Below are 17,312 nucleotides of genomic sequence, written 5' to 3' on the forward strand. Positions count from 1 at the left end.
GAGCCCAGTGAATTTACATCAGTAGTTGCTTCATCTAAATCATCAACGTGTCTCTTAGACCCCATCCCAACTAGACTGCTTAAAGACAACCTGCCATTAATGAACTCATCTTTATTAGACTTAGTAAATTTATCTCTAGTATCAGGCTATGTACCACAGGCTTTTAAGACTGCAGTAATCAAACCTTTACTCAAAAAGCCTAGTCTTGATCCAGGAGTCTTGGCTAATTATAAACCAATATCCAACCTGCCATTTATTTCTAAAATCCTTGAAAAAACTGTTGCTAAGCAGCTACCAGACCACTTACATAGGAATGAACTATTTGAAGATTTTCAATCAGTGTTTAGAGAATATCAGACCTACAGCCACTTTAAGGCCTTTATAAATTACCCGAGAAATTACTTCACGTCACTAATAGTAACTTGTCAACAGACCATTTTACAACAGAATTTTGTAGTGTGAAAAATGGCATTTGTTTTTTTTGTTGTTTTTTTTCCACCCCCAGGTCAATTTTATCAACTGAACACCTCTGACCAATCATTTACAAACATGCTGTCTGACCGCCGTATTAACTTTTAACCCTACCCTACCCTAACCCTAACACTCCCTTCCCTTCCCCTCTCCTCCTCTCCTCCCACCTCACATGTATATTCCACCATTGAATGTCACTGACTTTGCGCTCTCTCTCTCCCCTAGTTTGTGCTCTCTCCCTCCCTTAAAGTTAGTGCAGAGAATATTCCAAGTTCATTTACATTGGCTCAAAGTGTTTGTCAGTATATATTTTTTTACATTTGCAACAAGTACAGGTGAAATGTTTCAACTATATTTTAACAGTAGTGTACTATTTTGGTAAACAAAAGTACCCAATAATACATGAAAAATATGTTTTTAGTGTACTAAAGCAGATTTACAGTGCAGCTTCCAGTGTATTAAGTTCAACTTAAGTGGTTTCATCCTAACACGACATCAAGTATAATGAAATTTAACATTTAAAAAGTATGCTCAATCTACTTTTAGAAACTATAAAAAGATATTTATATTAGGGCTGTCAAAATTAACGCGTTAATGCAAACTCATTTTAACGGCACTAATTTTATTAATGCGCGATTAACGCGCATTTCCTGTTTGACCTGTGGCCTACCTCTTAGTAGAAGAAAACAAAAAATGCAGCCATAGGCAGTAAAGAGAGCAGCAGCAAACAGAAATGGAGAAAGAAAAAGGTCTGAACGGTAAATTCATTTACAAAACAATGTCTGCAGATGCTTAACACCTGCCACATCCATACCTTGTGAAAGATTGTTTTCACAAGGTATGGATCTCAGGGCATGTTGTTCAGAAAAAGTGAGCTGTCCTGTCATCTGAAAATGTAAACAGGCTCGTCTGTTTGAGCAACTGGCTAAATGCAAAGAAAGAAATAATGGGAACTTGTGTTTTTTCTATGTTCTTTTTTTCCATGTGTTTAATAGACATGAACAAGTTCTTTGAAGAACATATCTAGTGTCTTTGAAACATGTGTATGTTCTTTATGCTGTATGTTTAGGGTAGTTTCATTAATAATATACATTTGCATAAAGCATCAATTTTTGTCCATGACCATATTTTAATCGACTATTATATATATATATATATATATATATATATATTTATATAATTATACTATAATGGCATCTCAGTGGCACTGAGAAAAAGACAGGAGGCAGAGCTGGAGGTAGCAGAGCTGAAGATGTTGAGGTTCTCTCTGTGCTCTCTCTCTCCCCTAGTTTGTGCTCTCTCCCTCCCTCCCTCTCTCTCTCTCTCTCTGTACCTTCTGCAGGTGTCCCTGGTCCTGGAGCTGTATATCGCTGATGTGCAGTTACTGGTCCCACCAACCTGCAGTGTCTATTTGTTGTTTATTGTTGCTGTTCTTTTCTCTCTGCTCTATCCACTCACCCCAACCGGTCGAGGCAGATGGCCGCCCAAACTGAGCCCGGTTCTGCTGGAGGTTTTTTTCTTCCGTTAAAGGGAGTTTTTTCCTCTCCACTGTCGCCAAGTGCTTGCTCATAAGGGAATTGTTGGGTTTTTAGTTTTAGTTTTTGTAAAGTGCCTTGAGATGATTTGTATTGTGATTTGGCGCTATACAAATAAAATTGAATTGAATTGAATTGAATTGAGTGATGAGGATGGATAGGATCGGGAATGAGGACATCAGAGGGACAGCTCATGTTAGATGTTTTGGAGAAAAAGCCAGGGAAGCCAGATTGAGATGGTTTGGACATGTTCAGAGGAGGGACAGTGAATATATTGGTAAAAGGATGCTGAGGTTAGAGCTGCCAGGAAGGAGGCCTAGAGGAAGACCAAAGAGGAGGTTCTTGGATGTAGTGAAGGAGGACATGAGGATAGTTGGTGTGGGTGAGGAGGATACAGAGGATAGGGTTAAATGGAGGCAGATAATTCGCTGTGGTGACCCCTGAAGGGAGCAGCCGAAAGGAAAAGAAGAAATATTTTAATCGACTGACAGCCCTATTATATACATATATATATATATATATATATATATATATATATATATCACTTGGGAATTCTCAAATAGCCTGCTTGGAGCATGCATGATATAAGAGGAGAGCAGGTTTTGGGTTAAACAGTGTGCCTGAGGAGGAAGGTGAAGAAATGAGGGAAATAGCAATTGATAGCCTATAACTTTCCATGAATTGTCCTTTTTCAATAGATAAGCTGTGGAATGCCTTGGACACTGTTCACCGGCTTGGGCAGAGGAAGCCAGAAGGCTCATAGCAGAGGTCTCAAAACCTTCCTGAGGCAGGGGTACGCAATCATTGACAAACAGCGCAATGATCTCTGAACGGGGAGAGATAACTACAGAGAAAAAGGATACTGCTCTGGATTGGTGATGGTCTCTTTCATCTTCATCCCTTCTATTAAGCTTATGTTCTTGCTCCTAGACCAGGTTTGAAATGTTTTCCATCTTATTTTTCTCTTCAAGCAGAATATGTAATATCTTGAAGGTGCAATGTGTACAATGTGAAAGATATAATGGCATCTTGTGGTGAGATTGCAGAATGCAACCAGCTACTGTGGAAACATGTTTTATTATTCTAAGATTATTCTAAGATTAGGTAAATGTAACAGTTGGTATTGTTCAGTGACAACACACTAATGACAACATATTTATGAATACTATATTCCATTCCCATTAGTAGGTAGCTCTACATATTCCACACCTTTAAAACTAGGTGGTTATACAGGGCTGCAAAATAATAAAAGGGCTTACTCTTGGATTTTTTATACCGGTATAAATCTAGGAAGTACATTCAATTGAAATGCCTTTGAATAAATGGAAATGGTTTAAGCACAAAATTATGATTGCTATCAAGTAAAAGATTATCATCTGAAGAGTCTAGAGCTATTAAGAAATATAAACAATTTGTGTAATATTTTAGATCTAAACATTCAGGCTGCATTTGTTGCAGTCACAGTTGGATAACCTGTACAAGGCCCAGGGAGCATTTATATGTCCATGTGCAAAATGGATTGAAGTTAACTAATGAAACAAATTATAGGGTAACAATTAATACAGCATTTGAAAATAAAGAAGTGGAAAATGCAACTTAAATTTAGCTCACTATATAAATCTAACAACTCAAAGACTGATTGTAAATCTTTTCTGAGTTCTATAAAAGAAGAAATGTACACATTGATGAAGGTTTTAAAGAAATTACTCAAGCAGATACTTCCATCTCTGATCTTGATAATGCTTTCAGTGAGTTTTATTAAATCAACATTGTCTGCTATGGTACCAGGCTTTACTGTTTTATTACCAAAACCAAACAAAGATCAGCTTGTGATGGAAAACTGGCTGTGACCAATAATTGCTGGCGGTAATTTTTAGGTGAATTTCTATCAACCTTCATAAAGGTCATCAGGATGTTGTGACGTCTTACCTATTTGTAAAATCATTTGTTTATTCTATCTGCAATTCCACTACTAAATGCTTTGAATGTCTTGGTCTGTATTATTTGTGGATGTTTTTATCAGTTTTGTCAGTCTTTTGTGATATTGCTTGATATTTTTGTCAATCCTTTTCGTATGTTGTATATTGTATAATTTCAGTCCTCATTGTATCCTGTGTGCATGACGAGCTGCTTCAAACAAATTTCCCTATATGAGATTAATAAAATGGTTTTGTAAAACAAAATTGAATTAGCATTATTCATTTGAGTTCACTGCATGAAAGACATTGTGATAAAAGCAAGAGTGTTCATGGCATTGTAATGGAACATGACACATATTTCCTCCACAAGCACAACAGTATTTCGTTATTGCCTAACGATTTTTCTATTCTACTTTTAGGAATAGATTCTTTTATTCTTAAAGATCACTGACAGGCTTCTAGATTTCTTCATCCAGAAGCACAGTTTAATTTGCTCACCTTCTCTTGCTGGGGATTACACCCATTTCCTCACTGTCCCCATGTGGGGTGAAACGGCGAGCTTGCCACCACTCGTCATCCGATGCGTTGATGACGTGGAGGATGTCCCCGTACCTGAAGCTGAGCCCCTGGCTGGGCAGGCCACTGTCCTTTGACTTCTCATAGTCAAACAGTGCTCTATTGAATGGAAGGGTTATCAGGATTAGTATTGCAAATATACTGAATTCCTATCGTTTTTACTGAGAAATCTCCATGTGAGACCTTTCTGATTTAGTAGAATGAAACTAGAAGCATTATTAAGCATTATTAGCTCAAAGAACAATGACTGCTGGTCCACAGGAGGTTGCTATAATAAGAAAAGTTCCTCTATTTAAGTCACAGATCATGAACCTGGTTTTAACATTTGTGTGTGAAACATAAATCACTTGTTCTTACCAGTCATTTGTATGAAAACAAAGTAAACAGTGATATTCATAGAATTTTACCAGGGGTTCTTGGAATATATGCAGATATAACAGGTAAAGTACATAACAGACCAACCTTACATAGAGTGATCTCTTTTGATTAGTTCGCAGGGATCCTGACCCAGAGCTCATGCTGTGGTTCATCATTTGTTCTCGCAGATCATGGATTTTGGCCTCAAAACGTCCATACTCTGCAAGACAAAATTAGAATGGATCAAAACAGTTGGGTCTACATTCAGACTCCAATACATAGAAGGAAAGAGGAGGTCAGCATAATCCATCCATTCATCCACTGATTATCTACTGCTTATCAGGGTCACAGGAGGACTGGAGCCTATTCTAGCTGACATTGGTTGAGAGGTGGGGTGAACCCTGGACAGATCGCCGCTCTACCATAGGCCCAGCACATAGGGACAAACACTGAACTCACATTCACAGCTATGGGCAATTTGGAGTCACCAATTAACCTAACCCTACACTGTATGTTTTTGGAATGTTCGAGGGAGCCAGAGTACCTGGAGAAACCCCACACAAACATAAGGAGAACATGCAAACTCCACACAAGAAGGTCCCAGGTTCAAACTGAAGCAAACCTGGAACCTTCTTGCTCTGACAGTGCTAACCACTGCATCATCAGGCAACCAGATCAGACTAATGATGCTATTAAATATAAAAATGTTGAAAAAAAGTATTTATGTAGTTGAACTCTTGTCTATTCACACTAGTTTGTATTGCAACCTAAACACAGTACACTGGAGGCACTGTTCCATTATTTAAGTATATGGATTTATACAATACAGTACATGTAGGAGATAAAAGGATAAGGTTTTATAGTCAAACTGAAACTGTGAGTTTTTGCTATTTTATAAATTTGCACTTTTTAGATACTGTATTTGTTATACTTGAGGAATTGCAGCATATATTTCAGTTTCATGTAGTTTGAAGAATTGGAGTTGACTGACCCTTGTGACGCTGTTTCCTGGTAAGTAAATTCACTTCCTGTTGCAAGTGTGTTGTGCTGTAAAGCTTGTCCACGGATTAGCAACAGACTAGCTTTAGTCTAACACACCTAAAAATTAACTAAACTCTGAAGCATTGATTAACCGCTACATATTCCTATACATCCTGTATGTGTCAACTACCTTTCTATTTTGTCTGGTATTTCTTGCTATTTCCAGGCTTAGCGCTCGTTAGCCTACCAGTTAGGTTAGCTAGCTAGTAACATGGCTTCTCCCTCTCCCTGTCTCTCCAGCTCGGTGTGCCACATGTTTAGTTATTCCTCTACCTCTTTTAGTGATAATGCTACCTGTAATAAGTGTAAGGTTCTGCTAGCTATGGAGGCGAGGATCACTGATTTGGAAGCCCGGCTCAGCACCTTTGAACAAAAGCCAGCTAGCCTAGCCCCATTAGGTGTGGAGCCACTGAGCTCAGGCTCAGGGTCTGTTAGCGGTCCAAGGGCAGCTCCGGAGCAGCCCGGAGAATTAGCCTGGGCGACGGTCCGACGGAAACGTACTCCTAAGCAGAAGTCCACGGCTCATCACCTGCCTGTTCACGTTTCTAATAGATTTTCCCCGCTCAGCGACACACCCGCTGAGAAACCGACTCTGATAATTGGCGATTCCATAGTCAGGAACGTGAAAATAGAGACGCCAGCGACCATAGTCAAATGTTTCCTGGGGCCAGAGCGGGCGACATCGAGTCAAATCTAAAGCTGCTGGCTAAGGCTAATCGGAAATATGGAAAAATTGTTATTCACGTCGGCAGCAATGACACCCGATTACGCCAATCGGAGGTCACTAAAATTAATGTTGAGTCGGTGTGTAACTTTGCTAAATTAATGTCAGACTCCGTAGTTTTCTCTGGACCCCTCCCCAATCTGACCAGTGATGACATGTTTAGCCGCATGTCGTCATTCCGTCGCTGGCTGTCTAGGTGGTGTCCAGCAAACGATGTGGGCTTCATAGACAATTGGGCCACTTTCTGGGGACAACCTGGTCTGGTAGCAAGGGACGGTATCCATCCAACCTACAATTTGACAACCCAGAGTAGGGAACAGGATGCAGCGACTCTAAAACCATTCTCTGCAGTTCTGCAGTTTCCTTAGAGCCCCCCCCCCCCCCATAGAGACTGTGTTTGCTGCTCGAACATCTAAATAATATAAATCAAAAGTTAACCCAAGAGGAGTTAATTATCAAAACCTAATAAAAATTAAAACTACTCCTCTTATTTCAATTCAATTCAATTTTATTTGTATAGCGCCAAATCCCAAGACAAATCATCTCAAGGCAAAAAACAAAAAACAAAACTGCTGCACACAGAACAGGCGTTCTTACTGAACAGAAAAACAGAACAGTTAGATGTGGATTATTAAATATTAGGGCTCTTTCGTCTAAATCTCTGTTAGTAAATGATTTGATAATTGATCACCAAATTGACTTACTCCGTCTTACTGAAACCTGGTTACAGCAGGATGAATATGTCAGTATAAGAGTAGCTGCAGTCTTCTACTTAAACTTATTAAACTTTCATCCTCAGAACAGTTACAACTCATTTGAGAGCCTCACTCTGAACCTCTCACATCCAAACTAGAAAACACAAAAACCAGTTCTACTTGTCACTGTGTACCGTCCACCTGTCCCTTACTCAGAGTTTTTAACTGAATTCCCTGACTTCCTGTCTGATTTAGTGCTTAGTTCAGATAAAGTCATTATAGTGGGAGATTTTAACATTCATGTAGATGTTGAAAATAACAGCCTCAGCATTGCATTTAATTCGATATTAGATTCAATTGATTTCACTCAAAATGTTAATAAACCCACCCACTGTTTCAATCACAAGACCTTGATCTTGTTCTGACATATGGCATCGAAATCAAACACTTAATAGTTTTTCTCCAAAATCCTCTTTTATCAGGCCATTCTATAATAACTTTTGAATTTAAGATAAAGGATCATGCAGCATTTGGAAGAAAATTCCACTACAGCAGATGTTTATCTGACAACGCTGTTAAAAAAATTTAAGAAAATTATTCCATCTTTATTTCCATCTATGCCATGTGCCAACACAGTGGAGGGCAGCTGCCTCAATCCCACTCCCTACCAAATTGATCATATTGTTGACAGGGCTGTAGCCTCACTGCGTGAAACGCTTGATACTGTGGCCCCTCTGAAAAAGAAGTTAGTGAATCAGAGGAGATTAGCTCAATGGTACAGTTCACATATTCGTACCTTAAAGCAGGCATCACGAAGGCTGGAAAGGAAGTGGTGTTCACACTCCCACAAATTTAGAGAAATTTTATCTAGCCTGGAAAAACAGTTTATTAGCATATAAAAAAGCTCTCCATGAAGCCAGAACTGCATACTTTTCATCACTAATAGAGGAAAATAAGAACAATCCCAGGTTTCTTTTCAGCACTGTATCCAGGCTGACAAAAAGTCAAAGGTTGAGCCCAGTGTTCCCTTAGCTCTCAGCAGTGATAACTTTCACTTTCTTTACAAATAAAATCACAACTATTAGAGATAAAATTCATCATATACGTCCTATAGCTGCAATTAATGAATCTTCTACTACAGTTGCTCTTGAATCATCTGTAAGACCTCAGTTATGTATAGACTGCTTCTCTCCCATAGATCTCTCTGAATTGCCTGAGTTGCTTGAATTGCTTGAGTTGCTTCATCTAAATCATCAACGTGTCTCTTAGACCCTATGCCTATACCGCTTAAAGACACCCTGCCATTAATTAACTCACCTTTATTAGACTTAGTAAATTTATCTCTAGTATGAGGCTACGTACCACAGGCCTTTAAGACTGCAGTAATCAAACCCTTACTCAAAAAGCCTAGTCTTGATCCAGGAGTCTTGGCTAATTATAGACCAATATCCAACCTATCATTTATTTCTAAAATCCTAGAAAAAGCTGTTGCTAAGCAGCTATCAGACCACTTACACAGAAATGAACAATTTTGAAGATTTAGAGCACATCTTAGTACAGTAACAGCACTGTTGAAAGTCACCAACGATCTTCTTTTAGCCTCAGATAATGAACTTGTTTCTATACTTGTCCTGCCAGACCTTAGTGCTGCATTTGACACTGTCGACCACAGCATCTTACTACAGAGACTGGAGCATGTGATTGGTATCAGAGGAACAGCATTAAAATGGTTCCAATTCTATTTATTGGACAGATTCCACTTTGTTCATGTCCATGATGAACCTTCCACACACACAAAAAGTTAGTTATGGAGTTCCACAAGGTTCTGTGCTAGGACTGGTTCTGTTCACCTTGTACATGCTTCCTTTAGGCAATGTTATTAGGAAACACTATTAATTACCACTGCTATGCGGATGACACTCAGCTGTATCTATCTATGAAACCCGATAATACAAACCAGTTAGCTAGACTTCAAGCATGTCTAACTGATATAAAAGCCTGGATGACCAGTAACTTTCTACTTTTAAATTCAGGGAAAACAGAAGTGATTGTATTTGGGCCTAAAAACCTCAGAAATAACTTTTCTAAAATTAAAAAAGCTACTTTAGCTATATAGCCCTGGCCTCCAGCACTAATGTGAAAAACCTTCAGAGTTATTTTTGACCAGGACATGTCCTTTAACTCACAGTTAAAACAAATCCCTAGAACTATCTTATTTCACTTGCACAACATTACCAAAATTAGGAACATCCTGTCTCAAAATGATGCAGAAAAATGATGCAGAAAAGCTAGTGTTGTTACCTTAAGGCTAGATTACTGTAACTGGATGTCCCAGTATCTCCATAAAAAGCCTCCAGTTAATCCAGAACGCTGCAGCCAGAGTCCTGACAGGAACTAGCAAAGAGAGATCATATTTCTCCTATATTAGCTATATTCTATTAGAATTAGAATTAGAATTAGAATTAGAATTTAAAATCCTTCTTCTCACATACAAATCCCTTCATGATCAAGCTCCTTCATACCTTAAAGACCTCATAGTACCATATTATCGCAATAGAGCACTTCGCTCTCAGAGTGCAGATATACTTGTGGTTCCCAGAGTTTCCAAAAGCAGAATGGGAGGCAGAGCCTTTAGCTAACAAGCTCCTATCCTGTGAAACCAGCTCTCAGCCTGGGTTCAGGAGGCAGACACTCTCTGTACTTTTAAGGCTAGACTTAAAATCTTCCTCTTTGACAAAGCTTATAGTTAAGGCTGGCTACAGGTAACCCTGAACCATCCCTTAGTTATGCTGCTATAGGCCTAGACTGACCGAGGACCATCGGTGCACTGAGCTCCCCTACCCAAACTATCCCCTCCCTTCCCTTCCCTTCCCCTCTCCTCCTCTCCTCCATCCTCACATGTATATTCCACCACTGAATGTCACTAACTTTGTGCTCTCTCCCTCTGTCCGTGTACCTTCTGCTGGTAGCAGTGCTAACCACTTAGCCATCGTACTGCTTAGCATAAATCACATATAAAAAAAACACTGACAGATTAACTAAAAAACTGCTTCATATAATCACCTGTTTAAAAAAGTGAGGAAGTGCACATAGGCTGGCTTTAAAACATTTCTTCCTTTTGTATATGTCTAATTTTAGATATATTAGATTCCTCTGAAGCTTTAAGATATTTTGGAATTTCACTAAAGCTCTTACGCTAAATGTCAAATCTGATTGGAATAAAGTGTCTCCCTGACACTTCAGTGTCATTTACAAGAAAACCATATTGATATGATTTCATATCAATAACCACCAAACATAACCTGAATTGTTTTCCAGTTTCAGCTATAAGTTGGTGAGGTTTTCAAGGCACCACCACAACCAGGTCATACTCTAACCTCCAACCTCCCCCCATTACACACACTGCCCTCAACGGCTGCACCAGTCACATTATGCAGAATTTGGACTGCTCTCTGTGCAGCGAAATCACTTTATCAAGACTGATAAGCTTGTTTAATTGCACTACCATCCAGTACATCTGTTCATATTTTGCACTGGTTTTGTATGCTCAGCCGTATGCTGATAGCCAGTCTAAAACGCTTCTCTGCAGTTTCCTTAGAGCCGCCGCCCCCTTCAAACCACATAGAGACTGTGTCTGCCCCTCGAACATATAAATCAAACAAATCAGAAGTTAACAGAAGAGGAGTTATTCATAAAAACTTAATAAAAATTAAGACCACTCCTCTTATTGAACAGAAAAACAGAACTGTCAAATGTGGATTATTAAATATTAGGTCCCTTTCTTCTAAATCTCTGTTAGTAAATGATTTGATAACTGATCACCAAATTGACCTACTTTATCTTACTGAAACCTGGTTACAGCAGGATGAATATGTCAGTCTGAATGAATCAACCCCCATCAGTCATAAAAATGATCATGTTCCTCGAAGCACAGGTCGAGGTGGAGGAGTAGTTGCAATCTTCCAGTCAAACTTATTATTAAACTTTCATCCTCAGAACAGTTATAACTCATTTGAGAGCCTCACTCTTAGTCTCTCACATACAAACTGGAAAACACAAAAACCAGTTCTACTTGTCATTTTGTACCGTCCACCTGTTCCTTACTCAGAGTTTTTAACTGAATTCCCTGACTTCCTGTCTGATTTAGTGCTTAGATCAGATAAAGTCATTATAGTGGGAGATTTTAACATTCATGTAGATGTTGAAAATAACAGCCTCAGCATTGCATTTAATTCTATATTAGATTCAATTGGTTTCATTCAAAACGTTAATAAACCCACCCACTGTTTTAATCACACCCTTGATCTTGTTCTGACCTATGGCATCGAAATTGAACATCTAATAATTTTCCCCCCAAATCCTGTTTTGTCAGATCATTCTTTAATAACTTTCGAATTTAAAATGATGGATCATGCAGCGTCTGGAAGAAAATTCCACTACAGCAGATGTTTATCCGACAACGCTGTTAATAAATTTAAGAAAATGATTCCATCTTTATTTGCATCTATGCCAAGTATAAACATAATGGAGGGCAGCTGCCTTAATCCTACTCCCTACCAAATTGATCATGTTGTTGACAGCGCTGTAACCTCACTGCGTGAAACGCTTGATTCTGTAGCCCCTCTGAAAAAGAAGTTAGTGATTCAGAGAAGACTAGCCCCATGGTATAATTTACATGTTCGTACCTTAAAGCAGGCATCACGAAGGCTGGAAAGGAAGTGGCGTTCCACAAACTTAGAGGAAATTTTTCTAGCCTGGAAAAACAGCCTACTAACATATAAAAAAGCTCTCCGTAAAGCCAGAACTGCATACTATTCATCACTAATAGAGGAAAATAAGAACAATCTCAGGTTTCTTTTCAGCACTGTAGCCAGGCTGACAAAAAGTCACAGCTCTGTTGAGCCCAGTGTTCCCTTAGCTCTCAGCAGTGATGAATTTATGAGTTTCTTTACAAATAAAATCACAACTATTAGAGATAAAATTCAGCAGATGCTTCCTATACCTGCAATAAATGAATCTTTTACTACAGTAGCTCTTGAATCATCTGTAGGACCTCAGTTATGTTTAGACTGCTTCTCTCCTATAGATCTCTCTGAATTTACATCAGTAGTTGCTTCATCGAAATCATCAACGTGTCTCTTGGACCCCATCCCGACTAGACTGCTTAAAGGCACCCTGCCATTAATGAACTCATCTTTATTGGACTTGGTAAATTTATCTCTAGTATCAGGCTACGTACCACAGGCCTTTAAGACTGCAGTAATCAAACCTTTACTCAAAAAGCCTAGTCTTGATCCAGGTGTCTTGGCTAATTACAGACCAATATCCAACCTGCCATTTATTTCTAAAATCCTAGAAAAAGCTGTTGCTAAGCAGCTATCAGACCACTTACACAGGAATGAACTATTTGAAGATTTCCAATCAGGATTTAGAGCACATCATAGTACAGAAACAGCACTGTTGAAAGTTACAAAGCATATAGCATATAGTTAGGGCTGGCTTCAGGCAACCCTGAACCATCCCTTAGTTAGTTATGCTGCTATAGGCCTAGACTGCCCGAGGACCATTGGTGCACTGAGCTTCCCCCCCCCCCCCCCCCCCCCTTCTCTCCCACCTCATGTATATTCCACCATTGAATGTTACTAACCTTGTGCTCTCTCTCTCCCCTAGTTTGTGCTCTTTCCCTCCCTCTCTCTCCCTCTCTCTCTCTCTCTCTGTACCTTCTGCAGGTGTCCCTGGTCCTGGAGCTGTATATCGCTGATGTGCAGTTACTGGTCCCACCAACCTGCAGTGTCTATTTGTTGTTTATTGTTGCTGTTCTTTTCTCTCTCCTCTATCCACTCACCCCAACCGGTCGAGGCAGATGGCCGCCCAAACTGAGCCCGGTTCTGCTGGAGGTTTTTTCTTCCGTTAAAGGGAGTTTTTTCCTCTCCACTGTCGCCAAGTGCTTGTTCATAAGGGAATTGTTGGGTTTTTAGTTTTAGTTTTTGTAAAGTGCCTTGAGATGATTTGTATTGTGATTTGGCGCTATACAAATAAAATTGAATTGAATTGAATTGAATTAAGCTGCTATGTGCCTTATGCTATTTGTACTTATCTTTTTACTTCATCTCATCTAAGATCTCAGATTGTGGCTGAAATGAGCTTCCTTCGCAGGGTGGCCGGGCGCTCCCTTAGAGACAGGGTGAGGAGCTCAGTCACCCGGGAGGAGCTCGGAGTAGAGCCGCTGCTCCTCCATATCGAGAGGAGCCAGCTGAGAAAGCTCAGGTATCTTTACTGGATGCCTCCTGGGGAGGTGTTCTTTGCATGTCCCACTGGGAGGAGACCCCGGGGAAGACCCAGGACACACTGGAAGGACTATGTCACTCGGCTGGCCTGGGAACACCTTGGTCCCCCCCCCCCGGATGAGCTGGAGGAAGTGTCCAGGGAAAAGGAAGTCTGGGTATCCCTGTTTAGGCTACTGCCCCCGCAACCCGGCCCCAGATAAGCGGAAGAAGATAGATGAATGGATGGATGGTTCCTGGGTTTGACCAGTTACTTGTTTGGGCTGACTCACCTTCTGGTCTGTACTGGGCAATGATGGTGACCACCTGTCCTGCTCCTTTCAGTGCTGCTGCTGCTTGTTCGTGTGTGGCTCCTCGTAGGTCAGTGCCATTTACCTGTTTTAACAAAAATGAAAAACAACTGGTTCATTTTTCTCCCTTGAAGTTCTATTTTATTTGACTGTTGAATGACCAGCAACACAGATGAGCTATAAAATACTTAATAAAATACTCCCATCAATTCGATTAGATAGTGTATGTTAAATGGACATTAGAAACATGTATGTATTTTATTTATTTATTTGCTGAAACATTTCAGTGCAAATCTGTCAAATGTCCATGGTTGAGGGGCAGTGAAAGCACCTAAAAACATTGTTGGAGAATGTGAATGCATCTAAGCACTTCTGACACAACTTTGACACGAATGTGCGCATGCTTCAAATTGTGAGCAGCCTGTTGCCGTCGCTCCTACCAAACTTTTAACCTTTTTTATATTTGATTGATCATTTTTCTACTTTCAATTTTCTTTTAATCTGGATGTGTAAAATGCTTGTTGTCTTTTTGTTCGCTGTGGTACTGCTACTTTTCACATGCTGGCCACATTGTTTACTTCATGGAGTAGCTAATCGACTTCAAACTGGCTGGTCCAGTATTGGTCCGATCTAAAGAGATTCCTGCTGAAATCTGGAGGAAAACACACCGGGGATGCAGGAAGAGAAAGAAACAGCGGATGAAGAGTGACAGGTTGAGACAATTGAGGCTTCTAGAGAAGAGAAGATACAAGCCGTGTCTCCCCTCTCTCATCATGGGGAATATGAAGGCCCTGGCAAACAAAATGGATGAGCTGACAGTGCTAGAGGGAGTATAAGGAATATAGCTTATTGTGCTTCACTGGCTACACCAGGATATTCCTGATGACTGACGGCAGACAGAGACTGCACCACAAGTGGTAAGCGTAAGAGAAGGGAGCTTCACATTCTAGTTAACAGCACAGTGCAATCCTGCTCACACCATCAAGGAGTGTATTTGTGGCCTGGACATTGAACTTTGTGCTGTTGGACTCCAACCATATTACCTACCCGGGGTGTTTTATGCATGTCTTTGTGGTTGTTTATGTTCCCCCTCTCTGCCAACCTGCTGTCAGTAGGTAACACCATTCACTCTGCCATAGCCAGTTAGAGACACAAAACTCGAGTGCATTTGTTGCTATGTCGGGTCAATTGTCACCATGGACACTTCCCACATTCACCCAGTATGTAAGCTATCCCACCAGAGAGGGGAGAACTATAGACCTGATATATGCAAACGTTGAATGCATACAGCTCCTCTTCCCTCGCCATACTTGGCAGGTCAGACCACAACCTGGTTCACCTCAAGCCCTTCTACACTATCCTTCAAAGGTATTGGAACAGTGAGGCCAATTCCTCACTAAAAACATTTGGGTTTGACATCAAAAGATCAATGTCAAACCCAAATGTTTTCAGTCTAAAGCAGAAATAAAGGAATTGGCCTAACTGTTCTAATACTTTTGGATGGGAGTGCATGTCCCTTTGGTAAAGAGCTAGCCTGCAACAACAAAGACTGTGAGGAGATGGACAGATGACCTCAAAGAGACGCTGCAGGGCTGCTTTGAGGTGACAAACTGGCAGACGCTTTGTGAGCTGCATGGAGAGGACATTGATGGGCTCAAAGAGTGCATTATGGACTACTTACCCAACTAAGAGGCTGTGGGTAACAAAAGACATCAAAGCCCTCCTGAACAACAAGAAGAGGGATTTCAGAGCTGGCAGCAGGGAAGAGGTGTGAACAATCCAAAGGGAACTATTGTATTTTAGATTTTATTTTCATTTTTAACTTTACTTTTGTTCTGTCCTTTTTGTATGTATGGAGCACAGGAGCAAAACAATTTCCCATAAAAGATTAATAAAGTATTTCTGATTCAGATTCTAATCTGATTTTGTGGTAAATTCCTATTATTTCTCAACATTGGCTAAATATATTGTCCACTTTCATTCATCCTTCCATCATTCAAATAGCATTGCAAGTTTTCCACTTTCTCACATTATTGCAAAACCTTCTGCACAAAACTCTACCAGAGAGGCAGTTTCCCAGCCTGATAAACGGTGGCCATTCTGTCAGGTGATCTGTGATCTCCAGTGTCGATACAGTGTTGACAAGTATGGTGAGTGGGTAGCATAGGGGGGCTGCAGAGGACGCAAAAGTACTCACATTCTATACTTAAGTATAGAAACTTGTGTGAAAAAAGACTCTGGAAAAAGCAGAAGTACTGACTCAACTCCTTTACTAAGAAAGTACAGCGTCTGAAATGTACTTAAGTAAAAAAGTAAAAAGTAAAATGTTTTTTTGGTATCAATAATACACAACACTTCTTTTCCTGATAACTGTGCCGAAAAAGATTCAAAGCTTCGACACTTCAGTGACGGTGACATCTGGTGGACAACTGAAGCCATAGCAACCTCTAAAGAGCACGAATGAAGCACTGGCACTGTTTCAATCCCGTGACAGCAATAAAAGTTCAGACCTCTTGAAATCAAAATGATCCCAAACTTTAGAACGTCGCTTATTGGTGGGACTCGCTGTGAAACTTGCCAAAATACTCTCACTCTCACTCTCCAAATCCTGAAGCAGAATGATGCATCTTATATAGCTGGTATGGCACCAAACCACTCAAATCTGTCAAACCTGTCAAGCTGTCATTGGCTCAGAATGCATTGAAACGCCATGAGCCAATGACACACACTGAAAGACTATGAGCCAATGAAAAGCTTTGAAACATTTTGAAGCAATGAAGCGCGAAGCGAAACAGTGATGACGTTCGAAGCTTCGAATGTCATCAGTCACGTGACACTGGTGTTTTGATACAAGCTCTGACACAGTGTTTCGAATCACTCCGCTTCAGGAAGAGTGACACAAGCTCTGAAGCCTCGGTATTTGCCCATCACTAGTTTTACCCAAGAGGATTTTTCTGTCTTGACTCTCACGTGAAAATCAGGGGATTCATGTCAAGGTAAATCTGCTCAGTCCCTGCTTATGTTTTGTTGGAAAGAGGAAAACTGACTTTGTCCAAGAGGATCTTGTTAGTCCCAAGTTAAGAGACCAAGATCACCATGCCAAGTCATGTACCTTGTTTCTTGTTTTCATGATTAGAGAACAGGATTTTTGTTCAAGAGGATGTTGTCAAAGCAGATATCCCGGATCCCCTGACCAAGGAAACCCATACCGCCAGATACTGGTATGCGGAAGCCACCTGGACTCAACCCCATCCTCTGTCACAACTATCCCGGTGTTACCGGGTCCTGGCTCTGATAGTAACCTCTCACTTTCCCCAGCTTCACTCCACTGACTCGTCATTCACTCCTTGTCAACCTCCTGTTCCCTAAGAAAGAAAATAAGCTTTTTACATCTGAGTTGTTGTGTCGGCATTTAATTGG

At 40.3% G+C, this 17,312-nt stretch overlaps 1 protein-coding gene across 1 annotated transcript in view; it reads right to left on the reverse strand.

The window, feature by feature from the left end:
- The window catches only part of dlg2 (discs, large homolog 2 (Drosophila)), a 222,930-nt gene that overhangs the window by 20,096 nt on the left and 185,522 nt on the right, over positions 1-17,312 (reverse strand). Inside the window, exons 17-19 of the mRNA XM_026328995.1 lie at positions 13,875-13,977; positions 4,964-5,078; positions 4,424-4,600 (exon numbers count right to left, since the gene is read on the reverse strand). Coding sequence (XP_026184780.1) covers positions 4,424-4,600; positions 4,964-5,078; positions 13,875-13,977 — 395 coding nt within the window. The remainder of the gene's footprint in view (positions 1-4,423; positions 4,601-4,963; positions 5,079-13,874; positions 13,978-17,312) is intronic.

The sequence above is a fragment of the Mastacembelus armatus genome, chromosome 14 (genome assembly GCF_900324485.2).
Source record: "Mastacembelus armatus chromosome 14, fMasArm1.2, whole genome shotgun sequence".
Classification (NCBI taxonomy): domain Eukaryota; kingdom Metazoa; phylum Chordata; class Actinopteri; order Synbranchiformes; family Mastacembelidae; genus Mastacembelus; species Mastacembelus armatus.